General features: G+C 38.1%; 1 protein-coding gene across 4 annotated transcripts in view; it reads right to left on the bottom strand.

Moving 5' to 3' along the window:
• The window catches only part of LOC131060739 (pentatricopeptide repeat-containing protein At2g41720), a 349323-nt gene that overhangs the window by 110043 nt on the left and 214272 nt on the right, over positions 1-25008 (bottom strand). For all 4 annotated transcript variants that reach the window (XM_057994106.2, XM_057994104.2, XM_057994103.2 and 1 more), the window contains exon 7: positions 20375-20507. In XM_057994106.2, coding sequence (XP_057850089.2) covers positions 20375-20507 — 133 coding nt within the window. The remainder of the gene's footprint in view (positions 1-20374; positions 20508-25008) is intronic.

Below are 25008 nucleotides of genomic sequence, written 5' to 3'. Positions count from 1 at the left end.
AGTAATGCATTGTTCAAATTGATGGTGATTACTTCTATTATTTTGGAGTTTGCATGGTTATTATCCCCCATCATAGTCTAGATTTTATTTCATGTATGTTAGACGAATGCAAAATCTGATAAGTATTGATTTATGGTGAATCTTCCGCTCATACTTTTGATGAACAGATATTTTTTGTTCATTGTATAAAGTTAGTCTGAGCTTACTTTGTGGATGCTTAACTTCTATTTCAATGAATATTGTTCAATTTAATGGTAGTTATTCATGACGTGAAAATCACTAAGTTATCGATTCGGGTACGGATTCGCGGATTCGACATTTTTTTTTCTTCGGTACGAGTACAGGTACATCCGTACATATATATATGTATATATGTTCAAACATCAAAATTATATATATATGTTTTGATGCATTTCATGCATCATAAGGGGCAAAATTAGGGTTTAGATATTAAAAAAGGTGTTTTTTTATTGTTTTTGTCTTTTTATGCCCCGTGGGCCCCGTTTTTGGGAGCCCACGGGCCTTGGTTCTCCTGGGGCCGTCTGGGTTCTCCCTAGGTTCCTCCCCAGTCCTGCCCAAGTGGTTGGGTTCTCTGTGGGTCCTTTGTGGCAGGACCCACAAAGAACCCAGCCACCTGGGCAAGACACGGGAGGAACCCAGGGAGAACCCGGGGAGAACCAAGACCGGGCAAGAACCAAGACCGGGTAAATCTTCGTGTTCAATTACATGTGTTTCCGTATGGTTGACGTGGTCGTCCTTGATATGCTCGTACAACCCTGCTCCTTTCACGACCCCTTTCTGTGTTCTGTATGACATACGAAAATAGTTTTATGGCCAATCTTCGTGTTCCCCGTACTGTGTACAGACTTCTTGCATAGTGTTCTCATCTTTGCCCGTACAATTTCTTCTGTAACCTATACTTCTCTTTTCTTGTTGCCCTCCAAAAAAATTTCCTCCTTGCCTCATTGGAATGACTGAGTGATTTGATTGGGCTGATTTAATTTTTTCTCTCAACTCCTTATATTTTGACAGTACAATTGCATACAACAAGAATCCATACGGGTATGATTTCCTTTTTTCTTCCTTCGTGGGCTTTTTCCTTCCACTTTCCATTTTTGTACTACCAAATGTATCATCCACAACTTTACATGCTTTCATCGGGTGCCCTTCATTGAGAGTTTTAGCTTAAAGAAAATTACATGTTCACGAAAATACCTCGTAGTCCTCCATTTGCTAGTGGACTAGTCAATTCAAGGAACTCATCTCATCGTCAGAGCAATCTTCCAACTTGAGCACCCCTTCGTCATTGGGTTCCATGCCTTTCCTCCCTTCGTTCATACCTAACTCTCCACCCTCGAACTCTGAGTCAGAGGACGCCAATTCTTTACTCACCGCTTGATTCTTCAGGTCGATGACATACTTCCCCCCTTCACTCTCGATCGAGAGTGTGTTTTGCTCCCAATTATGACTCGCCTTGGCCATAATCAACCATCCCCTCCCAAGGAGTGTGTCATATGCCTTCTTCTGCAATAGGATGACTACAAAGTCCAAGAAAAATTGTTCTGTCCCAATCATTACTTTTTGTGCCATCAATGTTCCCAATGACTCGATATTGTGTTGGTCGGCACCTACCAAGTGGAAGGTCGACGGCCAAAGTGTCGACTTCCCCAAGCATTTCCAAGGGTCTTCCGACAACACATTAACTCCCGAGCGCCCGTCAACGATAGTGTTTGCCAAATTTTGGCCCATTATTTCCATCTTGACAACAGTCGGCTTCCTCCCCATGCTTACCGTCAGCAACATTGGATCACTGGGTTCATTCCCTTTGGGTCGTGGTTTTCTTGTCAGTTCCTTGTGTGGCTTACATTGTTTCTAGATGACTGTGTCGGCAACTGGCAATTGCCATTCTCAGTTGCAGCATAGTTTGAAGGTCTGCCACCTTGATGGTTAGGGTTGTCTATAGCACCTGTCGAACTATGTTCCTCTCTGACTCCCGCAATGACGTACATGTAGTTTCATTGGAGGTTACTCGTTCCTTCACTAGCACTTGTTCTACTTCGACTCTGGCTTCTCAAAATCATTCCTTCTCCATACAAGAGTCTGAATACATCCCCTTCTCTGTCTGTGCTCTCGTGATTGCCAAAACTGTGTCCTCTTGTTGCTCCACGTCCAACATATTAATACCCTTCTGCTTTGGGAAATTGGTGTCTTCATGGTTATCTGGTCCACACCATTTGCACAATTTTTGTACATTGTCTTTCTTGTTATGGCAATCTCTCGCAAAGTGTCCCCATTCGCTACATTGTCGATGTTGTATGATAGGACGTCCTATGGAGTTAAACTGTATTTGGTTTCGCCCTCGTTGATTTCCATTGCCACCAAGGATGCATTTTGTGGTTTTGATTGGCTGGACTCTCCCTATGTGAAGAGCACTTGTGTACTTCTCATCTTCAAATTGTATGGGCACTCCTTGATTGAATGCCCCGACATTTGGCAAATCTCACAAAACATATTTCTAGGACAATTACCTTTCATGTGCCCCTCACTTTTGCATTCAATACACCATAGTTCATTACTCTCTTTATTGCTTCCTTTCTTGGCCTTCAATTCTTTCATCATTCTCAACATATCTCGTCGAAGGGCTCATACGGTTTTGGATTCTTCGTCACTGCTACCTTTGGTGCTCTCATCATCATCAGTCTTCCTCTTCCACGGGAGGAGGTTTTGTTTTCACTCAATGTCTATCGCTCGATTGTAAGCATCGACGTACGAGGACAGAGGCACTATTTTCATCTTCTTACGCAACGAAGAGATCAATCCCTCAGTGAACCACCTTTTCTTCAACCCATCGGTTGGCTGGTTCTCCATCTTGTTCAACAATTCTTTGAGCCTAGGATTGTAAGCGCATACACTCTCATTTTTACCCTGTTTGGTATTATAGATTTCTGCTACAATCTCGTTGTCATCCCTCAACAATTTGAACTCCTCCTCAAACGCCTTCTTTAGATCAGTCCATCTCACCTTGTGCTTAGCATCAAGGTCTGTGTACCAATCAATGGCAATCCCCCAAAGGGTGGCAGGAAATGCCTTCAGCCAATAGTCCTTGTCATCTTGGCCATTCACCTCCCATATTGTTATACATGTCTTGCAATGGCGTACGGGGTCCTCTGATTCATCCCCTGTGAACTTCGGGAGTTTTTGCTTCCCCTGGGTGTTCATAATTGTTTTCACTCAAAAGGTATCGTGTGTATTCGCCTTGTGTGTCAGACCTGGGTGGATTGTTTCGATCACTACATTCTGGTGCTTTCCTTGCACTCTCGGCCACGCAGGCGTCCTCTACATGTCCACCTTCAGTGTCCCCAACACTCCGAGTACTTCCAAGCTCTAACTCGTCCCTGTTCTCCCTCCGACCGAGGGTCAACGGATCACCTAATCGCTTGGTCTTGACCACCCTATGGCCTCTTCTCACCTTTAATGGGGTCTACGAGCATGAATCACTCAAGGCTGACCCGATTTCTTTTAAGGCAATGGCACCAAAATGTTTACCGCTTGTTGTGACGTATTCACACATCGCCCCATTGCAAATGGGGACCCCTGCTTTTTGCTTTCTAGGGTTTGTTTTCTAGGTCTTTTAGGGTTTTGTCTGTTAGCCTTTGCAGGATGAGTGTTGTCGAGGGGATCGTTGGATTACAAGCTTTGCTTGAACCAGGGTGAGTCCACAGGGCCCCAGAATTAGGGTTTCTTTGAGAGTCTTCCTTAGAGCCTGGTTTTGCTCTCGTTGCTAATTGTGTCTTGCTTTGTGAGTGGGTATCATTCTTGAAGGTCCGAGCTAGGTCAAGTTGGTGAGTGATGAAGTCTGAAATGTCATCCTGATCTTCAAATGCCCTGAAATTTGGCTAAGTCTGGAATGTCCTGATCCTGAAATTTGGCTAAGTCTAGAATGTCCTGATCTTGAAATTTGACTAAGTCTGGAAAACTAAAGAATCCTCCAAAAACTAGATTTTGCAATATAACTCCTGGAGGTCCGAAACCACTCTCAAACATCCTGAAAGCATATATGGAATATAACTTAAAGTATTTCTTATACTTAAATGTTATATTCCATAAAATGATCTTGACGGAGAGTCCAAAATGTCAAATTTCGCTCCTGACCCTTCCAAAGGGTCCAGAGCGAAATTCTTCATAAGCCTCATTTGCTCCCTTGTTTTGGATACCAACATTGTTCCATGGGCGAATTTGGGAAGGAAATAACATGTCTCTGCCTTTTGAGGTGATGGAACGTAGAAATGTGAAGGATTTTGGCCAAGATTAGGAATTTCGCTCCTGACCCTTCCAAAGGGTCTAGAGCGAAAATCTCTCTAAGAGGCATTTCTTTCCTTATTTAGCCAAATCTTGATGACCAAGACATGATGAGAAGAAGAATGAGTATGATTTAGCCTTTGAGAATGTTTGGAAGTTATGAAAATGAAGGATTCTAGCCAGGAAAGTGAATTTCGCTCCTGACCCTTCCAAAGGGTCCGGAGCGAAATTCCTTATTAGCCTACTTTTTTTACCTTTCTTGGACATGAAACCTTGTTCCTAGGGCAATGAAAGACGAAATCCTACCTTGCAAAGAAGTTTCAAGTTGGAAAAATAATGATTTTTGGTCAAGAATGAAAATTTCGCTCCTGACCCTTCCAAAGGGTCCAAAGCGAATTTTCTCAAAACTTCTTTTTGCTATCAAGTTTTTGCTAGGTCAAGTGTGGGATAAGGCAAAATCAAGAGGAAGTTGCCCTTAAGAGTGACTTTAAGTTGCTAGAGACCTTGAAATGATGGAGGAATAAGCCTAAATTAAGAAATTCGCTCCTGACCCTTCCAAAGGGTCCAGAGCGAATTTTCTCTGAATCACCTTTTTTCCCAAATTTGTGCCAAGCCAAGTGCTGACTAGGGCGAGTTTTGATGGGAGAGGTCCTCAGGAATGACTTTGACTTAAAAATGATTATCAAACTTGAAGGAATTGAGCCAAAAAGTGATTTTCGCTCCTAACCCTTCCAAAGGGTCCAAAGCGAAAATCTTAAAACCACCTATTTTCCTTGCAAGTCTAGTCAAACGTTAGGTTTTCATGGCTTGGATGGGTGCGAGGAGACATGTTCTTGCCTTTTGAAGTTAGTTGGTGTTGAAAATGATGGAAATTAGCCCAAACCAAGGATTTCGCTCCTGACCCTTCCAAAGGGTCCAGAGCGAAAATCCTAGGATCACCTACTTTCTTTGCAAGACAAGTTGAAATTTTGATTTTTATGGCCTAGATAGGAGTGAGGCAATGTGTCCTTAGTCTTGGAGGAGAATTGAAGTTGAAAGGATGGAGGAACATGCTCAAAACTTGAAAATCGCTCCTGACCCTTCCAAAGGGTCCAGAGCGAAAAACGCTAAAACCATCCTTTTCTCCAAATTTTGTGCTAAGTCAGGCCTAGACTAGGGTGAGAGAAGCTATTTGGAATGCCTTGGAAAGATGTTTATCCACCAAAGATGCAAATATTGAGCTAAAATTGAAATTTCGCTCCTGACCCTTCCAAAGGGTCCAGAGCGAAATTCTTAAAACCTCCATTTTTGCCCCAAATTTACATCAAGCTTGGTGTTGGTTGAGAATGAGGACGTCCTTGGGCATGTATCTAAGCAAGTATGATCACAAGGTGAGAAGAATTTGAGCCAAGAATGCAAAATTCGCCCCTGACCCCTCCAAAGGGTCCAGGGCAAAATTCTTATGGAGCCTGTCCTTGGAAAGGATTTTAAGCAAACTTCATTTTGATATCTTCTTGTTGATGATTTAAGGTAGGAAATGCTATATTGAAATGAATTTATTATGTGTCCTTAATCATCTTTTGGTTTGTTTTGGTAGATGAAAGAAGACCAAGCCAGGACAAGGACGACTTTCTCCAGCCCAACATCAACAAGGATGACCTTCTCCAGCCCAGCCTCATCAAGGACGACCTCTTCCAGTCCAACATTTGAAGGAAAGACAAGGTGGCGTCTCAGTCATCACAACTCCAGTCGGATTGGTCCACCTCAGCGTGTCCAGATTCAATGTACCTGACTCATCAAAGATGGCACTAACGTCGATGTACCTACCTGTTGTGACCATTTCACACATCGCCCCATTAAAATGGGGGCCCCCTCTTTTTGCTCGTTTTGCCTGTTCTTTTTCTCTGCTTTTTTAGGGTTTTTGGTAGTTTGTCAGTTGTCTGGATTTAGGGTCAAGCCTTAGGGTTTCTGTTTTGTCGTTTTTTGGGCCAGAGTCCAGTCAATCTTGAGAGTTTTTCGAGCTTCCTTTCGTAGGATGCAATTTTGAATAAAGTAAATTCGCCAGAGGCTAAGTGAGTTGGTCTATTTTCAATTGGAATTTTGAATGAAGAGTCTAAATTTGTCTAAGTGTGAATGATGAAATTGCGAATTTTGTCCAATTGAGTGATTTTGACCAAATTTTGAAAATTTTGATATTTGATCCCGGGCATTGGAAAGGTCTTGTTTTTGCCTTGTGAAGTGATTGTAATCCCGAAATCATGATATTTTGGCCTGTAGGAGCAAAATCGCTCCTGTCCCTCAGTGAAGGACCGGAGCTCGTTTCTCAAAATCTTACTGTCCCTGCAGGATCAAGACGGATTTTGAAGTGGAAGTGATAAAGGGAGGCATGATCTTTCCATTGAATATAATTTGAAGAATTTCATGAGCACGGAAATGCCCCAGGAGTGAAAATCGCTCCTGTCCCTCAGTGAAGGACCGGAGCTCAAAATCAAACATTGCCTTGTCCTTGCAGGATTTAAACAACTTGAGGATTTGAAGAGATCAAAGGAGATATGTTTTATCAATTGAATATAACTTGAAGTGCCTTCGTGAAGGAAAACGGACCAAAAATGCAAAGTTCGCTCCTGTCCCTCAGTCAGGGAACAGGGCGAAATTCAGTGTAGCTCCCGTCCCTCTCCCAGGGACCAGAGCGAAATTCCTCATAGGGCAAAATCTGGGTGAAGTTTGAGCAAGTTTTGAGTTTGAAGCAAGAAAGGACGATGAAATGAACCCGTTGAAGACAAATTGAAGATTACAAGACATCAACAAGAGACTCAAATTGACCTAGGTGCTCCTGTCCCTCAGTCAGGGACCAGAGCAATTTTTGCCTTAAGGTCAATTTCTTGCCAAGTTAGAACGAATTCCAAGTCATGGATGAATGAAGGGATGCACAACAAGATCGTTGAAGATAAATTTTGGGGTTGGCAAAGTGTAATTGAGCTTGCACATGGAAATTCGCTCCTGTCCCTCAGTCAGGGACCAGGGCGAAATGATGATTATCTTGCCTTCCACTCAAGTTCAAACCACTCCAAGTCAGAAGTAAGGTGGCAAGGACGTTTTGAGGCGTCTCGACGAAGAACAAAGTTACAAGGACCACTAAAGTTGAAAGAATTGCACCAAATATCCAAGATCGCTCCTGTCCCTCAGTCAGGGACCAGAGCGAAATTTCTATTAAGGCTTGGGTTTTTGAAGGTTTATCAAGTTTGAAGTGTCCAAGAGGGATCAAAGGACCTCATCCTACCTGGTGAAAGTGATTGCAAGTTGATACAAACAAGGTTGAGCCCAGGATGCCGCCCAAATTCGCTCCTGTCCCTCAGTCAGGGACCAGGGCGATATTTACCATATTGGCCAAATCCTTCAAAAAACCACGCCAAGTCAAGGTTGTACAAGGTTGCACGGGGTCTAAGGTGTCTTAAGAAGAGGATATGCAAAGAGATCAAACGTCAAAAGGTGATCAGTTGGGCCAAGGAGACAACATCGCTCCTGTCCCTCAGTCAGGGACCAGGGCAATTTTCACAAGATCATTCATTTTCCTTCAAAATCATGACAAGGCAAGGATACACAAGATCAAGGATATCGTTTGGAAGGCAATGAACAGGAAACAAAGGTTACAAAAACGACAAATTTAGGCTAAGATACAAGGTTCGCTCCTGTCCCTCACCAAGGGACTAGGGCAATAATCCTTCAAGCATCAAAGTGCCTTGTTAACGACAAGTAGAACAAGCAAGGAACGAAAGGATAACGTTGTTTCTTCCTCATGATGAAATTTGGTGATCATAGAAGTTAAGATCAAGGAGAAAACACCAAGATCGCTCCTGTCCCTCAATCAGGGACCAGGGCGATGATAGTCACAAGAGGCATTCATTTACGAAATCAAGTCACTCAAGTTCGAAATTCCTTGCAAATATGCCAGTTTCAACATGAAGATGGAGGTTTCGAACGTCAAAAGCACGAGAATCAAGGCCAAAATGAAGTTCGCTCCTGTCCCTCAGTCAGGGACCAGAGCGATAATGGTTTGCATCTTTCCCCCCTCCAAATTTTGGCGCTAAACATTTTTTGAATTTTTATTAAATGCTAAAAATCGATAAATTGGAATATTTAATTGATAGCATTTAAAATTTGCGCAAAACATTTATTTAATTAATTTTGCCTATTTAAAAATCGAAAAAATTAATTATAAAGGCAATTAATTAATTTATTATTATAGAAAATTGGAGCGCTTGGGTTTATTTTATAAAAGTCGGCCCTTGTTATTTATTTAAAAATCATTTTAATTTCTTTATTTTGGCAAAGTCGGCCTAGAGGTAAATGAGAGGTGAGCGCTTATAAAAGGAGGGTGAAAATTTTCATTTTCACATTATCATTTTATCATCTTCCATATGCGATTTTGGAGAAGTGCGATTGGTATTCAAGTGGAGCGAATTTTCCATTCCAAGAGAGGCGCAAACATCATCAAGGGAGTGCGAACTTGAAGATAAAGTAAGGCGAACTTGCCAAAGACATTAAAGATCACATCAAAGACCCCAAGGGTGGCAAATTGATAAGGAGGACGTTCATTTGAGAGAGATCACGTTGAAGCCACCAAATTTCGATTTTCACCTAGGCGATTTTCCTCATTTTTGCATTTTAGAGTTAACTCTCAGGCAAGGTATGGCGAGGATCCCTTGAATTTTGAATTTTGATCATCATAGCTTCAAATTTTGAATTTTGAAAATTTTGAATTCCAGTAGCTCAATCGTTATTTAGGAAATGATAACTCAAAGACTTATCATGAAGTTTCCTAATCTTTAATCTAATCTATGTTATGCATTGCAATATCTAGTTACTTATTGTGAAATGTTGTGTAGGTATGGTGACCCCGAAGGCGGGAGCATCCACCAGTCGTCCAGCTCTCATGAAGGAAGATCAAAAGACCGAAGAAGTGAAGACCAAGATCGTGTCTAAATGGAGCAACATTGGAGATACCAACTTGGGCAACTTCAGCACGAAGAAGTTTCGAGAGGTCCCCTACATTGGCAAGCGATCACCTGTCGCTAGGAGGATAATCGAAAGTGGCATCATTAAGGCGGTCGGCTTCCCTCCAGCAGTTCAGTGCCATGAGTTGATGATCGAGTGTGCTCGTCATTATGATCCTCAGTCCAGAACGATCGTGTCCAAGGAAGGAAACACTTTGGCGTATCTTTCAGAGGAAGCTATAAGTGACGCTTTCCATCTTCCAGAGCACAGAGATATGATATACAAGAGCATAGAAGGAGCCAGGTCCATGTACGAAGATGATCCAGATGCTTGCCTAAGCATCATCAACAAGAACTGGTTACTCAAGAGTCGTCCTCGCCTGAGCAAGATCCCGAACACACCACATAGGATCGATTTCCAGGAGGAGTACAGAGATTTGATTACAATGCTCAACCGAGTTACAGGAGCCCCTCAAGCCTTCTATTTTGAGAGGTGGATGTTCTACTTCATCCAGGTGATAGTTCAGGGAAAAGGAACAATTCATTGGGCTAGAATGATTAGCCATTGCTTGGACGTACAGTTGAGGAGACTAAAAGCTACCAAGTCCTTCCACATGAGTTCATACGTCATCTATGCCTTGATCAGGAGCTTTGAGTACGCAGGACTACCTCACAGAGGAGTGATTGGAAGAGGACCCGGCGAGGTCAGAGTTTGTGATTCCTATGTCCACTTGCATCATCCGCCAGGAAGCAACTACAAGCTAGTTAATGATACCTTCACGATGAACATCACGAGGACGTTGCAAGGTGGGATTCACAACAGATTATCTCAGGATGCACAGGAACTAGTAAATAGGTACGGTGCTTGGTTTATCCAATTTCCGAAATTTACTTATATCAGAGTTCATGGATGTCCTTCACCTCCATACATGTTGCCGAGATATCCGACAGACAGAATAGTGTTACTTGAGGTAACAAGACAGTTGGCAGCTTATGCGAAGGCATTCAGACACAGACATGGAAATGGAGTTCCTGTACCTATCATCTTAGGCAATTCAGTTGAGGTATGTCCTAATGCTTTAGCCATGGATGACGCAGAGAAGGAGTTAGCTTTGTATTCTTTTTCATCCTTTGCCTTGAGAGAAAGCTTTGATCCACATGGATATATAGAGGAGACAGTCGGTAGGAAGTTTAAGCGTGAATTTCAGATAGAAGATTTTATGATGAATCTCCTAGACGATCTTGAAGTGAAAAGAAAGATGCATTCTAGATTGCCTTTGGATTTCATCAGGAAATGCACGATTTACAGAGTGGCCGACCAAGCTCAGGACAGTGGCAGACATCTCCAGTCATCCTATGACCGAGAAAGCAAATCAGTAAGGTTAGATTGGAATGAGCCCAAGGTCGTGGATCTAGATGCTTTGATGGCTCTAGTCTTGTCTTGTACTCGCAGATGGGTTGATGTGCAGCATCAGAAGTTGAGAGAGCAAGGCATAGCTATGACTTTCACTTTGGAAGAGAAACCAACCGAAGGTGGAGCTAGTGTAAGCGAAGGTAATCCTAATCCCAGAAATGCAAATGAAGGCAACCTTCGAAGTGCAAGTGAAGGCGATCTCCATCCAAGAGGCTCGAAGAGAAAAGAGAGACCTGAGAAGAAAGAATCTTCCAAGAAGAAGCAAGGGGCCAACCGAGATCGTTCATCCGGCACATCTTCTCGACCAGAGAAGAGGACACTTGAAGTGGAAGATTCTATGGAGTCAATGGTACAGAATGATAAAGAAGGACAGGCACCAAGTGGATCTCTTCAAGACAATGAGTTGCATGATGATGGGGATGATAATGAAATAACATCTCCTCCCAGAGAAGAAGAATTGCTCAAGGAAATACAGGTCAAAGAGACAAGATCTGCCATCCAAGATTGGTTGAAGGAAAGATTAACTAAGGTGATTGTGATTGAGGACGAAGACAATGTAATTGACTTGGAGAGCCTTGTCGGACATTCCCAGGAAGTGACAGAAAAGAGGAAGGCTACCAAGATGTCCAAGATGATTAGAGATGAGTCTGGATCCAGAAAATTACAGATAGCTACACCGGTCGTGGACAAGTATGAAGGTGAGATCTTAGCAGAGGAATATGATATAGAGACATTTGAGCTAGGTCCATCCACAGCCGAGCAGACACTTGATGATGCCACCGATTCATTTGAGGCCTTGAAAGACAAGCTTAGGGAAGAAATGGAGAAGAATAGGAAGCTTGAGAGAGAGGTCGGTGCATGGAGAACATATTTCAGCCATCTCAATCAGCCTTTAGGACGTCAGGATCCAACAAGATCACCCATACAGGCACTTCCCCTTCAATCAATTGGTGAGGCAGAGAGATTCAGGAGTATGGTCCAGCGTATGAGTACTTGGATGGACAAATCTCATACAGTTGCCGTAGAATTTGCAACAAGGATGATGAAGACTATTCATAGGGCTATCCAGGTTCTTGAGATTATCCACAACTTGATGATAACAATAGCTGCTTTTGCTCATACCAAAGAGGTTATCATTCCTGTCTTGAAAGTAATCAGACAAACATCGAGGAAAGTCTTAACGCAGCGAAAGATCATGGATGGAGGACCTCATAGTTTGCTTCAGTGGTCATCCTTACTCCAGATGAAGGAAGTTCTCTTTGAGGACATCAGTACTAGATGCAGTCATGTTGAGGAGGTGATCAACCCGATCCAGGACAAAGTATTTGAGGTACTACATACCATTTTTGGCAGGAGGATCGAGGTCGAGACGGATGTGGATTTGCAGGAATTAGAAGATAGAATCAAGGTCATCTTTTGCAAGGACGCCAATATCACAGATGAGCAATAGGACCAGATGTTTGCTACCATGCTCCTGATTGAAAAGACTAAAGAACTTGAACCTGGATGGGACGCAGCTCTTCTAGATGCATTTGATCAGGTCATCCACTTGGAAGAAAGAATGAAGAATCTTCCCGAGATTCCAATTGCTGAGATCGAAGGAATCGTGTCAAGATTCATTGCATATGCTAAAAAAGAGAATTGGAAAGGGAATAAGATTCTAGATGAGAGGTTGTTATAGATGACATGGCACCTTAATTGTCATTGGTCTATGTCTCCTAGATTTTCGTGCCAAATTTAACAATTGGCTATGCATTTAATGTTGTGCAATTAAAGGAGAACTTTTGTAATAAAACCCTAATTAGGGTTTAGGTGTCATGATCTTGACCATTGATCCACTTTTCGATCTGGACCATTCATTGTAATTGAGGATGCTATTTATACCCTCATTTCATTTCATTTTCATAATTAGATGTGAGAAGAAGATTAGATTATTGATGTATTAGAGAGATTAGAGTTTAGAAGCAATTTACTTTTGTAGCAAGATTGAGTTTTGAGGAAAGAATTTAAACAATTGTTGTACATGATGACTTTGAAATCAATGAAATATTGAAGTTATGGTGTTTTGTTGCAATTCTCTTGGTTATCTTCATGGTTGTTCAATTTTCTTGAATCATTTCTCGATCAAAGTAGTGTGTTAATTCGAAGGACAAAGTGTTGGACTTGATCTTTGGTAGGACTCGCTTTCCAAACCACTAGCCTCTTGCTGATTGTAAGAACGCCTTGCGTGGTCAACTGGAGAATACTTGAATCACTTAACCTTCAATCATTGTTGTATCTTGGATATGTACCTTCGTGGTAGTGTCTTTGATCTTTGATGTATTGAAAAATCATTTGTTACCTTAGAAGATCGCATCAATTTCAATTGAGTTGTTATTTTATGGCAAAATTGAAGTTGGTAGAATCTTGCCAAGTCTTGTCCACATGAAGTCATTCTTAGGGTTAGACTAGATTAGAGCTCTTGCAAAACCCTATTCTTTTGATATTTTTTTTGAAAAGCTTCTTTAGTTTAGCAAAATCTTCGGTAACGTAAGGCCCCTTGAGGACACAGCAAATCACAACGACCACTGATGCTTATCCACACGTAGAGACCCTACTTACAAGAACATTGGAGTCATCCTAACTGATCCTTCTTGCGAAATCTTCAGCAGTTAGCGACTTTATTCAAGAGAGGATAAGATGCCTTTGGGTATTTTATTCTGTGTATGATTGTGTATAAAATACACGTCAACACTACCCTGGCTATCCATTGGTCGAATATTCCAGAGAAGACATGTGTCCAAATAATGCAATTATTTCATTGGTCAGAATTAAGTTTGTTGTAACAAACCCTAATTAGGGTTTCATTGTAAAATCTTGGTCATTGATCTCAAATTGATCTGAGCCATCGAATTGTATTGAGGGCACTATATAAGCCCTGGCTCCTCATTTGTAAAGGCTAATAGTGAGTCAATAGTTGATAGTACGTGAATAGTCAGTTGATAGAATAGCAATTAGAGTAGAATAGCAAGAGAAGGCAAAGATTGTTGCCAAGATGTTGTTGTAAAAGACTTGTAAAACTTCATTGAAGAAATGGTGAAATCTATGGGTCGATTCAACAATTTGCATGGTCTTTATACTTCTCAGATTTGATTTCATGTTATTAGATGAGTGGAAGAAATGTGTTTGATTGATGGTGAAATTTGTATATTCATACTACTAGCAGTTTGTTGATTGCAGACTTGCCTTGTGTAGTCAACTGGAATCATTCAGCTTAAGCTTAACTTCAATTGTCGCTTCTTCATTGATATGCATCAGCCTGATGGTGTCTATGCCTGTAGCGATGATCTAAACATCATAAAGCTTTCCTCCGAAGATCGCACTAACCTTGGGAGATGGTCCTAGGATGTCAAGACAAGACTTAGTTAGAATTTCATCAAAGGTCATTCATTGTTCCTACATTCTTAGTGTCAGAATTAGATCCTTCCCTCGCCCTCATCCTTTTTTCCCTTTTTTCAAAAAATCTAGGCTAGTGAAATCCTATGATTCCAGCAAATCAGACGTTTAGGTCATCAAGTGTAAGTCCCCTTGTGATTCCAGCAAAAATCACATCATACCACAAAGAGCTTATCCACGAGTAGAGATCCTACATAACAGGAACCTTGAAGCTTCTCCGATTGATCCTTCTGCGATATCTTCAACATTCGGGAGCTTTATTCAAGAGAGGATAAGGTACCTTTAGGTATTTTATTCTGTGTTTGGTCGTGTACAAAATAAACATCAACACCGCTACAACTAATAAATTAAAAACAGGAAATAATAATGTACATGACAATGCATACCAAACACGGCATTAATAAAATATCACTATTCGCACATGCAATTATTACAGAGAAGAAGACCAGAGATGGCCGACCAAGGATTACAATAGATTTGACTGAACCATACTACCTTCCTTGATGGTACACAACATATTTAAAGGCCTCGATGGTTGCTCAGTTGCCGAGAGGTACACAACCGTCAACCAACTGACACATTAACTACCCAAGACTGACAACCTACTTAACACAAATAATTAATACATTGGCAGAACATATATTATCAAATATAACAATAGGCATTTTATGCCGACTACACACGTGTTATGTCCCCTTTTCTCAACGTTTCTCGTAGTGTAGCTAGTGCTGACTTTCAGGGTTTGTGTCAGCCAATTTAGACAAGTATTTCAATGTCACTAGTGAGCTCAAAGAATTTATTGGAGTAGTCTGACATTTTCGTTTTTGAACAAATTGTGTGTACTTACTATTTATAGTAAGTGTTGATCATCGACTTGGTCGATTGACAATACTTCTATTTTTGGATAGTCGGTGATTGCTTAAATTGATGATATCTTGGTGACATAATTGCTTAAATTGCTTAAATTTATAAATAACTTTATTTTGGTGCCTAAGGTTTTAAGTAATCAAATAAAGTACTTTCTAGAGGTGGGCACCAACTTAGGGAGACATAAAGTGAATTTAAAATTAAATTTCAAGTGCAAAACCCTAATTAGGGTGTTGGTCTTGGAGGAGCTTATTAAAAGGCATTTCAAAGATCATTCCCATATACTAAGTTTATTAATTCTGATATTCTCTCAAAAGAGAAGAAAACCTTGCGTGGTTTCTGGAGTTGGTTCAACTCATCTTTCTTGAGGACGAAATCCCTCTTGAAGAAGACTAGCTACAATAGTGAAAGATCTACTCTGGCTGGTGTTGTTGGAGATATCAATCAAGTATTTCATAGTGCATTCAAAGAAGTTCATTTGCTCAGTTTGCCAGGTTTGAAAGATTCAATTTTGAAGGAAGTTTGTGTTGTATGGGTGTGTGCTTGAATGAAGAAGATTATAAAGGGGTTTGAAGATTAGTCCTTTATTGTTCTTTGGCATATGACCTTGTGAATGCAAATAAAGACAAAAAGGGAAAAAAAGGACAAAATCGTGGATTGTTATGTGAAGCTTTCTTGTGCTAAAGACAAAACAGAATGGAATAGTATCAAGCAAAATCCAAGCTAGAAGAGGATCAATTTTAAGTTTTGGTAGTATATGGGTCTGTCTTATGCCAACGTGGTCTAAAAGAGACAGATTAAATTTTGAATATTATTATTATGGTTATTGGGAGACCCGTCTCCTACCCCCTGAGACAAGTTCCAGAGATGGAGATGCGTCTTTGGGAACTTCCCAATGTAAAGGGTGCTTTTGGCTACCGTCACTAAAGTCTCCCAACCAAAAATTGACATTACTTGCTAGAAAACTTAGGGCAAAACGTGGTAAAAGGCAAAAAAGGCAGACAAATAAATAAAATAAACCTGCAGCAAAGTAAAGTTGTAGGGAAAGAACCAATAAGAAAACTGTGTCACAACAAGACAAAAATCCATGCAAAGTTATAGTGATCATATCTACTGGTAGCGTAGACTTTTTGAGAGGGACATAAACAATTGTATGACTAATTTCCTGTAGTTGTAATGGTCTAAAGAGAAATTCCCATTATTATTTAGCTAACAATATTTAGTGTGCTCAACACCATATTACCTTATTTTCGTTGAAACTTTTAGACTGGCTATGTTACCAACAGTATAAGCAATTTTAATTTCAATTTTTGTTCAATCTTAAAGTTAAACTTTACCAATATTCTTTTTTTTAAAGTTCTATGTCATGATATTTTCTAGAAATTATTAAATTATATTAAAAAAATGGCATCTCCAAGTACCCCCGTCTTCTAGTTTTGAAAATTAGTCGCACCAATACTGGTACCAATCTCCAAGTACCCCTCTTGGTAACCTTGAAATTTATAATTGTGTTGGGTTTCCTTGGTTGAATAGTCGCTTCATATTTGTACTTGGTCATAGATGAAATCTGTGCAATCGCTGAATATTGAGAGCGAGTGAATCCAAGCAGGTCATGAGATTTCTTTCAGGCAATTTGATTATTCAATCATTATTGGTATATTTGCTAACCGTTGTTTCTTATCAAGGGGTGAGATTTATTCAAGTTTGGGAAAGGCATGAGAGGAAGCTAAGGCGGTTGATTAATGAAGAAATTCATTGCTAGCCACTGTTAGTTTAGAGGTTGTGGTTTTATTTGTTGGACACTGCAATATTAAAAGTGTTGGTCTGTGACTCCTATGGCAAGCATATCTTTCAGAGGGAGTTCATTTGGTTGGAGATGATTCATTGTTGTTGTATGGAATCTCTAACGGATTGTGTTGCTTTGGACTAAGTTTTTGTCATAACCCCTCTTTGGACATTGGATTATTGTGATTAAATAAATACGATAATTAAAACATTTATTAATTAACATTTAATAATATCGGAAAATCGTCTCATTTATGAGACTTTACGATTTTCCTCTAAGTGAGAGGGTTGTCATAACCCCACATCCTGGTGATGTAATTAATACTAGTTTTTGTGATTCTTCATCATAATAATAAATTATCATTTATTATGTAATTAATTATGGATGTTAATAGTAATCCATTTACACAGATCAGCAATTACCATATATATAGAAGGGTGCATTAAATAATGCGGGGGAATAATTGTTATGCAATGGAGTCATTAAGATAATCGTTAAGGATAAGGAGGAGACGTATCTAGGACCATATGACTCTTCACTTCATAAATATTAAGTATATTAATAAACAAAGATTAAGTATATAATTTATTCATTAAATATTAATATTAATTTCTTATTTTACAATACTATATTATTGCAAAATAATATCAAATTACCAATATTACAACCAAAATAATATTTAAAGATATGTTACTTATTGAGGAACCATCAATACATCCTCTCCACATAACTAAATCGGATCATATTACATCACCGCCTGAGCCCTGTCGAAGACAAAGGCGAAGGCGGAGGTTTGGTCATGATGTGCCAACGCTGTAGGATCATGGTCAGTGTTGGCAACTCGAATATGGTCGAGAATGCATCATGGAAGATGAAATACGATACATAGGGAGCAAACGTATTCATGACTGAGAAAATGGCAGGTTAATAATCCATGAAGAAAATTACTTCCGCAAGATGCCTACACAACGGAATTAGCACGAGAGGAACAAACATCGATGAATATCGAGTATTGCCAAGAATCGTATTGGCACCAAGAAGAGCTACGTAGGAATGATGGAAATCCGTCATCTGGAGACGTGTGACGTCAATTATCGTGGAGGGAGGCGTTTGAGAACATAGACAATTACCCGTAATCATCCTTAAGTCTACCGTTATGATATGAAGAGACCAGAAGGGATGAGCATAGTGGGCGTCGAAGGAATAGATAGCATTTATGTTGTTAGTGACAATGGTTACCGAATCTATCAACTCAATAAGGAATTAATAATTATCATTAGTCTAGAGTAGAAATTTTAAAGAATTCTCACAAGGTGCGATTAGTATGAGGAAGAGACTTGACGGAGGGACACATCTTGTAATTCAAAATTGCAACATATAAGAAGCCATTCGAAATCACTTCAAGGGGGGATATCTTTATTATATGCTATTCAGATTGCCCAACTTGACCATTTGACCTAGTGTCCAGAACCGGCTGCATATACTTCAAGAATTAATAGTGTAGAGATCACCATGGATCAGATCGGATCAGAACTGTCATTAAGTGACAGGCAGTGACATCTTTGTTCCTTGTGGTATGCACGGGAATGTGCTTAATATATATGCATAATATATGGGAGCCCGATATCATCCTTATGTAGGATTTAATAAACTTAATAATAATAATATAGTTTTAATAATAACGATAATAAAGCTGTAATAATAATTATTATATAGTGTAATGATATTATGTGGTAATATAACTCAGAAATTATTCTTTTAGACTGACCTTCAGCAGACTTATAAAGGAAATTTCCAGATAGGCAAATTACATAATACTAGAATAAGAGTGAAACATATGTAAAGCCAATGTATAGAACATAAGAATGGCAGACCAGATCTGTCATGTGTCAGATCTGTCTGCCACATTACTATATTTACTTATTTATGTATCTATAAAATTAGAATGATCAATGAGGGATAACATAAAGATGGATAATAATAAATATTAATAAAATAATTATAATTATTATTAATATAATAAAAAGTAGTTATTAATTAGTAAATTAATAAATATTCATTAAATCACCAAAGCAAAGTATTTATTAATTGATTGATAATAATAAGTATTTATTAATTAAAATTTAATAAATGCGTAAATGATTTATAAATCAAAATTAGGATTAATTATTTAGTATGGTGAAATAGCTAGTACTTGAGGGACTAAAGAAAAGGTAGAACATCCTAGGTTGGATTCATGTTAAGATAGTTTTGTCTCTTAATCGATTTAGTTAAGTTATAAATATATTGGAAATCAATTAATTACGGTTAAACTGTCTTGAACCAAGTTGGGGACATTACAGTTTTTGCAGCCAAGGCCACAAAAGTTGCATGACTTTGTTCGAATCAGGGATAACTTTATCCTAGATCCATGCAAAATCCTTTTTCTTGTAGCATGATCACCTTAAGTCTACAAAATAAGAAAAAGATTAGCTTGTAGGTTTACCTTAAAAAAATATAACCCTAACCATAGACAAATTATGGTTTCGAAAAAATTATCTTAAGAATTAATTAAAAAATTAAAAAAATTAATTACCTAAGACAACCAAAATAATAGGGTTTAGGATTAGTCTTAGAGAGTAGTAAATATCAAAATTCTTTTTCAAATCCCTAAACCAAACAATAGTTAGTGTTTAGGGTTAGGGTTAATACATATTAAAGATCCAAACCCCTAACCATAATAGTCAATCCTAAAAATTAGGGTTTAGGGTTAGGGTTAGTAAATAGTAAAAAATTTAAAACATGATAACCCTAATGGATTAGGTTTAGCACATATGAAAAAAAGCAACCTTAACTCTACGCCAAAAAATTAATTTAGGGTTACCAAAACATTAAAATTCAATATTCAAAACCCCTCACCCCAGCCCTGAACTAAAAATAATTTAGGTTTAGGGTTGACTTTATTGTTTAAATTTAATATATTAAATATTAAAAACATGAAAGTAAGCAAACATGGCAAGGGAGTGTTAAAGCTTTTGGATTGCATGGCAAGGTAGAGGGGACTATGTCTAGACAAAAGTGATGGATTTGATAATGATGGCAACAATTCAAATGTATATCACATAACATAAAATCATCCTAGATCTACAAATTCATGTATAAGGATACCTATATAACATAAAATCATCTTGGGTCTAGGACTTCATATTGTCTAATTTGACAGCAATAACTCCCTAACGATCATTTATTATTCAAATGTTGTTAATTGGTAGACTCCTTATACCATCAAATCTTGTTTTCTACTTGTTTTATCATTACATAATATTATGAATGTTTATATGATGAATGCTATGATTATAGATTAGTTGTGGACCATATCTCAATAGTTTTGGAAAGGGTCAAATAGATCTACCATGGATATATTCTTGCTCCAATAATCTTCAAAATACAAAATATATTTAAAAAGAAACTATCTCAAACTTTTACTTAAAATTATCCTAAATCAAACTTGTTCTTCATTAAGTTTCTTTATTTAAAAGGAACAATAAATGTATACGCTATGCACAATTAAAAAAGAACATTCAATTATATATATGTACCGTTGTCAAAATAACAAATTACCTTCATCATTTCTTCCACTTTTCCACATTTCCCAAGAGTCCGTAGAAGATGATTCAAAAATCCAATTGATAATTTTTCTAATGAAGGTTCCATCTCTTTCACAATTTTATTTGTTGTATTCCAATCTCGCAACCTAGCAAGCAAAATAGATGAAAACATAAATTAGATAATAAGTAGAAAATCTATAAGAAGAAATTGTTTGCAAATGCATTTGCAAGTGTAACTTACACAACAAATTAGAGTGCAAAGTTGCAACATTATATTCATGTTTAGTCTTAGCAACAACTCCAAACGACGGAACATCCTTTCCCTTACAACTTTATCTTTGTTTGAAGAATGAATGCACAAAGTTTCGGAAAATTTGATGGTACACACTTCAATGTCTAGATGCTTGTATTTAATTTGTATTTGGTATTGCACAAGGAATTTAAATTGGTTGCTAGAACTAATTTTGTAAGGTACCTTTTCGACATAACTAATGTAGCATTATTACATCATTAACATAAGCAATAAGTACCTGTCTACAAAGTATACTCTAAATTTATGTCTAGCATTAATATCATATATAACGTTCCCCCATAACCAAACCAAAGAAATGTTCTCCCAATTTTGACCAAAAAGAAGAACCAAGGGGTTTTAGTCATCAATGTCAACTAATTGTCAAAGGTAGTGTTGATGAACTTCAATGTGCTTGGTATTAGTGTGATAAATTTGGTTCTTCACTAACTTCAAGACTCCTTGATTGTCAAAAAAAATAAAATCAAGATAATCTGAGGTAGTTGCAAATTACTCAAAACTTGATGTGACCATATTGCTTCACTATTGCCATTTATAATTACTTTATGCTATGTTTCAATAGAAGATAAAGCTACAAAGTGCCCAAGGAATACAGAGAAAAGCTTGTACAATCAAGTGAAAAGCTCATGTGTAAGCTATTTCTGGCTTGGAAATAAGAATTTGTCAAAGGCTGAATAGAAAAAAGGTTTGCCAAAGCAACAAGTAATGGGTATATTAAAGAACAAGAGGATGCCAACATGGTAAGTAATAGATCAAAGGAAAGAGAAAATCCTCTTTCTAATAAAAGATTGCAAAAACCTCCTAGTGGCTTATCACAATCGACTGGCCCACATCCTTTCACGCCACCATCTTTCCAAGAAGAGAATACCTTCTTTCTTCAAACAAAATCCAAAGAGAATTGCCACACAAGATCTTTTTTCAAAAGGGTGCAAAAGATCACTATCGATCATTGGAGCAAGATTAACATGTCCTTACATCTCCTAGCATTTGCTTTGTCTCCAAAATGTTATAGCTCAAAGATATGTCATTTGCCAAGGAGTGCAGCACCATCTAGGGATGAAGAGGTTGCTTCTAGCTACAAGACTACTTTCAAAAAATATTCTCAGACGTAGATATTCTAAGTGTTGTCTATAGTGAGTTTGGCCGATTCATATCTTCAAACAATCATGATGTTTACACTTTTCAAGACGAGTAAAAAAAAAATACTCATGAATGGTGGTGTTGCCTTGTAAACACACGACGACCCATTGCAAATGGGGACCCCTCTTTTTGTTGTTTCCTTGCTTGGTTTTGTGTATGTGTTTGCTTAGTTTTCCTTAGCTTGGCAATAATTTTAGACTCTTGGCCTTTAGAGGGGTTTGAAGTTGTGAAATTTTGATTTTGTAAAGTGCTAATTGAAATTGTAAGATCGCTTGCAATTCCGCTTGTAATTGCATGCATCCAATCAAACTCTGCATTATATTGTTAAGTAAATCCTCAAATCTTGCCAAGGAATTAAAGAGTTGAGTATCTCCGCTTCAAATTGTTGGACCTAAGGCAAAGCCCACTTGGAATTGTTGCTTACCATGCAATCTTCACCCAAAAAAATTGCAAACACTTATGGTTTAGATCAAAAATGCAAAGTCAGCTTTGATGTTCACTAGAAAATGCAAGGTTAAGAATTGAATTGTGTTTGAAAAGTGCACCAACAGGTGAAAATATCGCTAATGAATGCATAACTACATGAGATTTCCGCTGGAAAAGTGCAAGGGAGAGTTCAAAATCGCAAGGCAACATATAGATTCTGCTACAAATTGCAAAGTTGCTTCCAAAATCTGCTTGAAATTGTTAGATCACCGTCCAAGTCTGCATTACAATACAATAAGGTGGAAATCCACTTGAAAATTCAAGAATAAGTCTTATCTCCACATTGCATTTTGTCAAGTACATGAATGCTCTAAAACCCTGATCAGAATTATGCATGAAGAGGTGAAATCCATGAAAAATTCAGTGCATGCAAACCTTGCAATTCCAGTCATCAATACATGCATAGGCAAAATCCCAAAAAAAAATTAGACATGAAACTTGAAAACCCTGAAAAATTCCCCGCCTAGCAATGCATGAGTCCTTTAAATCCCCAAAAAATTCACTGCATAAGTTCCTTAAAATCCCCGAAAGCCAATGCTTATATATATATATATATAGATCAATCTTGCTTGGAAATAAATGTATAAACAAGTCAAGGTCGGCTTCGGAAATTGACTCTAAATGTGTTAAAAAATGAGGCCGACCTAGATAATGTTCCTTCAAAGGCATGTGAAGTGGGATGGAGTAAAATACAAACATAAGGCCGACCCCTTGTCAAGTGTGAGGAGTTTCATGAGAAACATATAAAGGAAGATCATACAAGTCATTTCACATTGCAATTCAAATGCATTCAAAGTAGAGTAAAAGAAGCAGAGCAGAAACAAATTACTAACAGAGAAGACAAGTGAGTAACAACAAATAGATCTGAACAAGATAATTAGATTTCAAAGACAAGAATACAAAGGAGAAAGTGCTTGATGTTATGAAGAATCGGAATAAGAGGAGAGGAAGCAACCTCAATAGCAAAAAGGGGAAACATCTTAGAGGAAAAACCAGTCATTTGTTTCCTGATTTGAGTGATTTTCATCAGTGATCTAAGCATTTTCTAGATTTGAAGTGTTATTTCTAGGGTTTATGAAGCAAATTTTGTGAAATATTGATGTTATTTTAAGGTGCAATTTGTTTCACTACCCCTTGAAGAAGGATTTCATGCAATATCTTTTAGAATTCTTCAATATAAATTAACCATGCAAGGTTTTGAACTCTCATTTTATTATCATAATAGTCTTGCATTTCATTAACATATGGGTTTCATCCATTTTCATGATTTAAGGTATTCTATTTTTCTTTTCAAGAACGATTGCAAGAATTAATGCAAGGAGGTGGATGAAAGGACTCAACAAGGTGAAGGAAGACAAGATCAAGGAAATCAAGAAAATGACAAGGAAAGTCATTACAACATGAAAGACTCACCAACACAAAGAAACAGATGGAGCAACTTGAAATGCAAGATGATATAAAGTCAAGAGATTCGCTCAAAGATGCAGGGAAGATAGTTTCAAAAGAGTTGATCAAAGTTAGAAACTCATCCGAAGGATATATAGAGAATAATGATCAAGTTGATGCAATTTGGGAATATGAACGATCACAATCAATCAAAAGCTAGATGATGTTGAGTATCAAGAGATATTGCTAGAAATGCAAGGTGAAGAAAGTTTACAAGATATGCAAGCTGATGTGGCATCTAATCATCACCAACCAATCAAACAAATCAAGGTCAGCACGTCCAGATTCATCGAACCTGACTCATCCAAAGAAGAACAAGTGGACATGTGGATGCATTGAATGAAACGTCATCATCTACTCCTTGTAAATTGTGCCTTAAGGCTATGCTAATTTTCATTGGTCCTTTTCCTCAAAAGGATGTGCATTCAAGTACTTGTAATTTTCTCATTGGATGGCATTGAATGTATGAAGGTGGTAGTTGTAACTACCTCAACTTAGGGTTTCTTTGAATTATCTTGGTCGTTGATTTAGAATCAATCTAGGTCCTTCATTTGTAATCGAGAAGTCTATAAAAGGCTTGGCATTTTTATTTGTAAAGATTAATAGTGAATAACATTGGGAAGAGCAAGTAGTAGTAGGAGGAGGAGATCAAAAATTGTTGCCAAGACTATGTCAAAATTAATGCATAATTTTCATTGAAGATATGGTGGCTCTTTGTGTGTTGTTTCAACATTTTGCATGGTTTCTACTTCTCAAGTATTTAGTTAGTGTTCATTGATTTTGATGGAGAAATACGAATATATTTGATAGATTCCTTGGTTCACACAATATGTAGTTTGTTGGTTGCAAATTGCAGTGTATGGTTAGTCTGGACCTCAATTTGGCAATTGTTTGATTGTGGAAATTTATTTGGATTGCATTAGTATTGAGTATTTGGATGGATTTTTGCAATATGAAAATCTTTTACTAGGGAGTATACATTCTTTCTATGGCATTGCGAGCATCTTTCGTTAAGTAGAAAGTAGTTCCATAAGGAACTTATCTATCTAAGCACTATCCATTATCTTCATTGCCCTTAGGTTCTTAGATTAGATTCCCTAACCCTTATCCCTTTTTGTCTTTTATTTGAAGTTCAATGAAAAGAATAAGTGCCTTTGTGTAAACAAAAAAATCAGATCATTCACTGAGTCTATCCATTGCAAAGTCGAATTGTAAACCTTGGAGTTGCCTTAATTGATCACATTGTGTTAGCATTTGAGGTTTCC

The sequence above is a fragment of the Cryptomeria japonica genome, chromosome 10 (assembly GCF_030272615.1).
Source record: "Cryptomeria japonica chromosome 10, Sugi_1.0, whole genome shotgun sequence".
Taxonomy (NCBI): Eukaryota; Viridiplantae; Streptophyta; class Pinopsida; order Cupressales; family Cupressaceae; genus Cryptomeria; species Cryptomeria japonica.
Note: the sequence above shows the minus strand (reverse complement) of the source record. Positions and strands in the feature narration are given on the sequence as shown.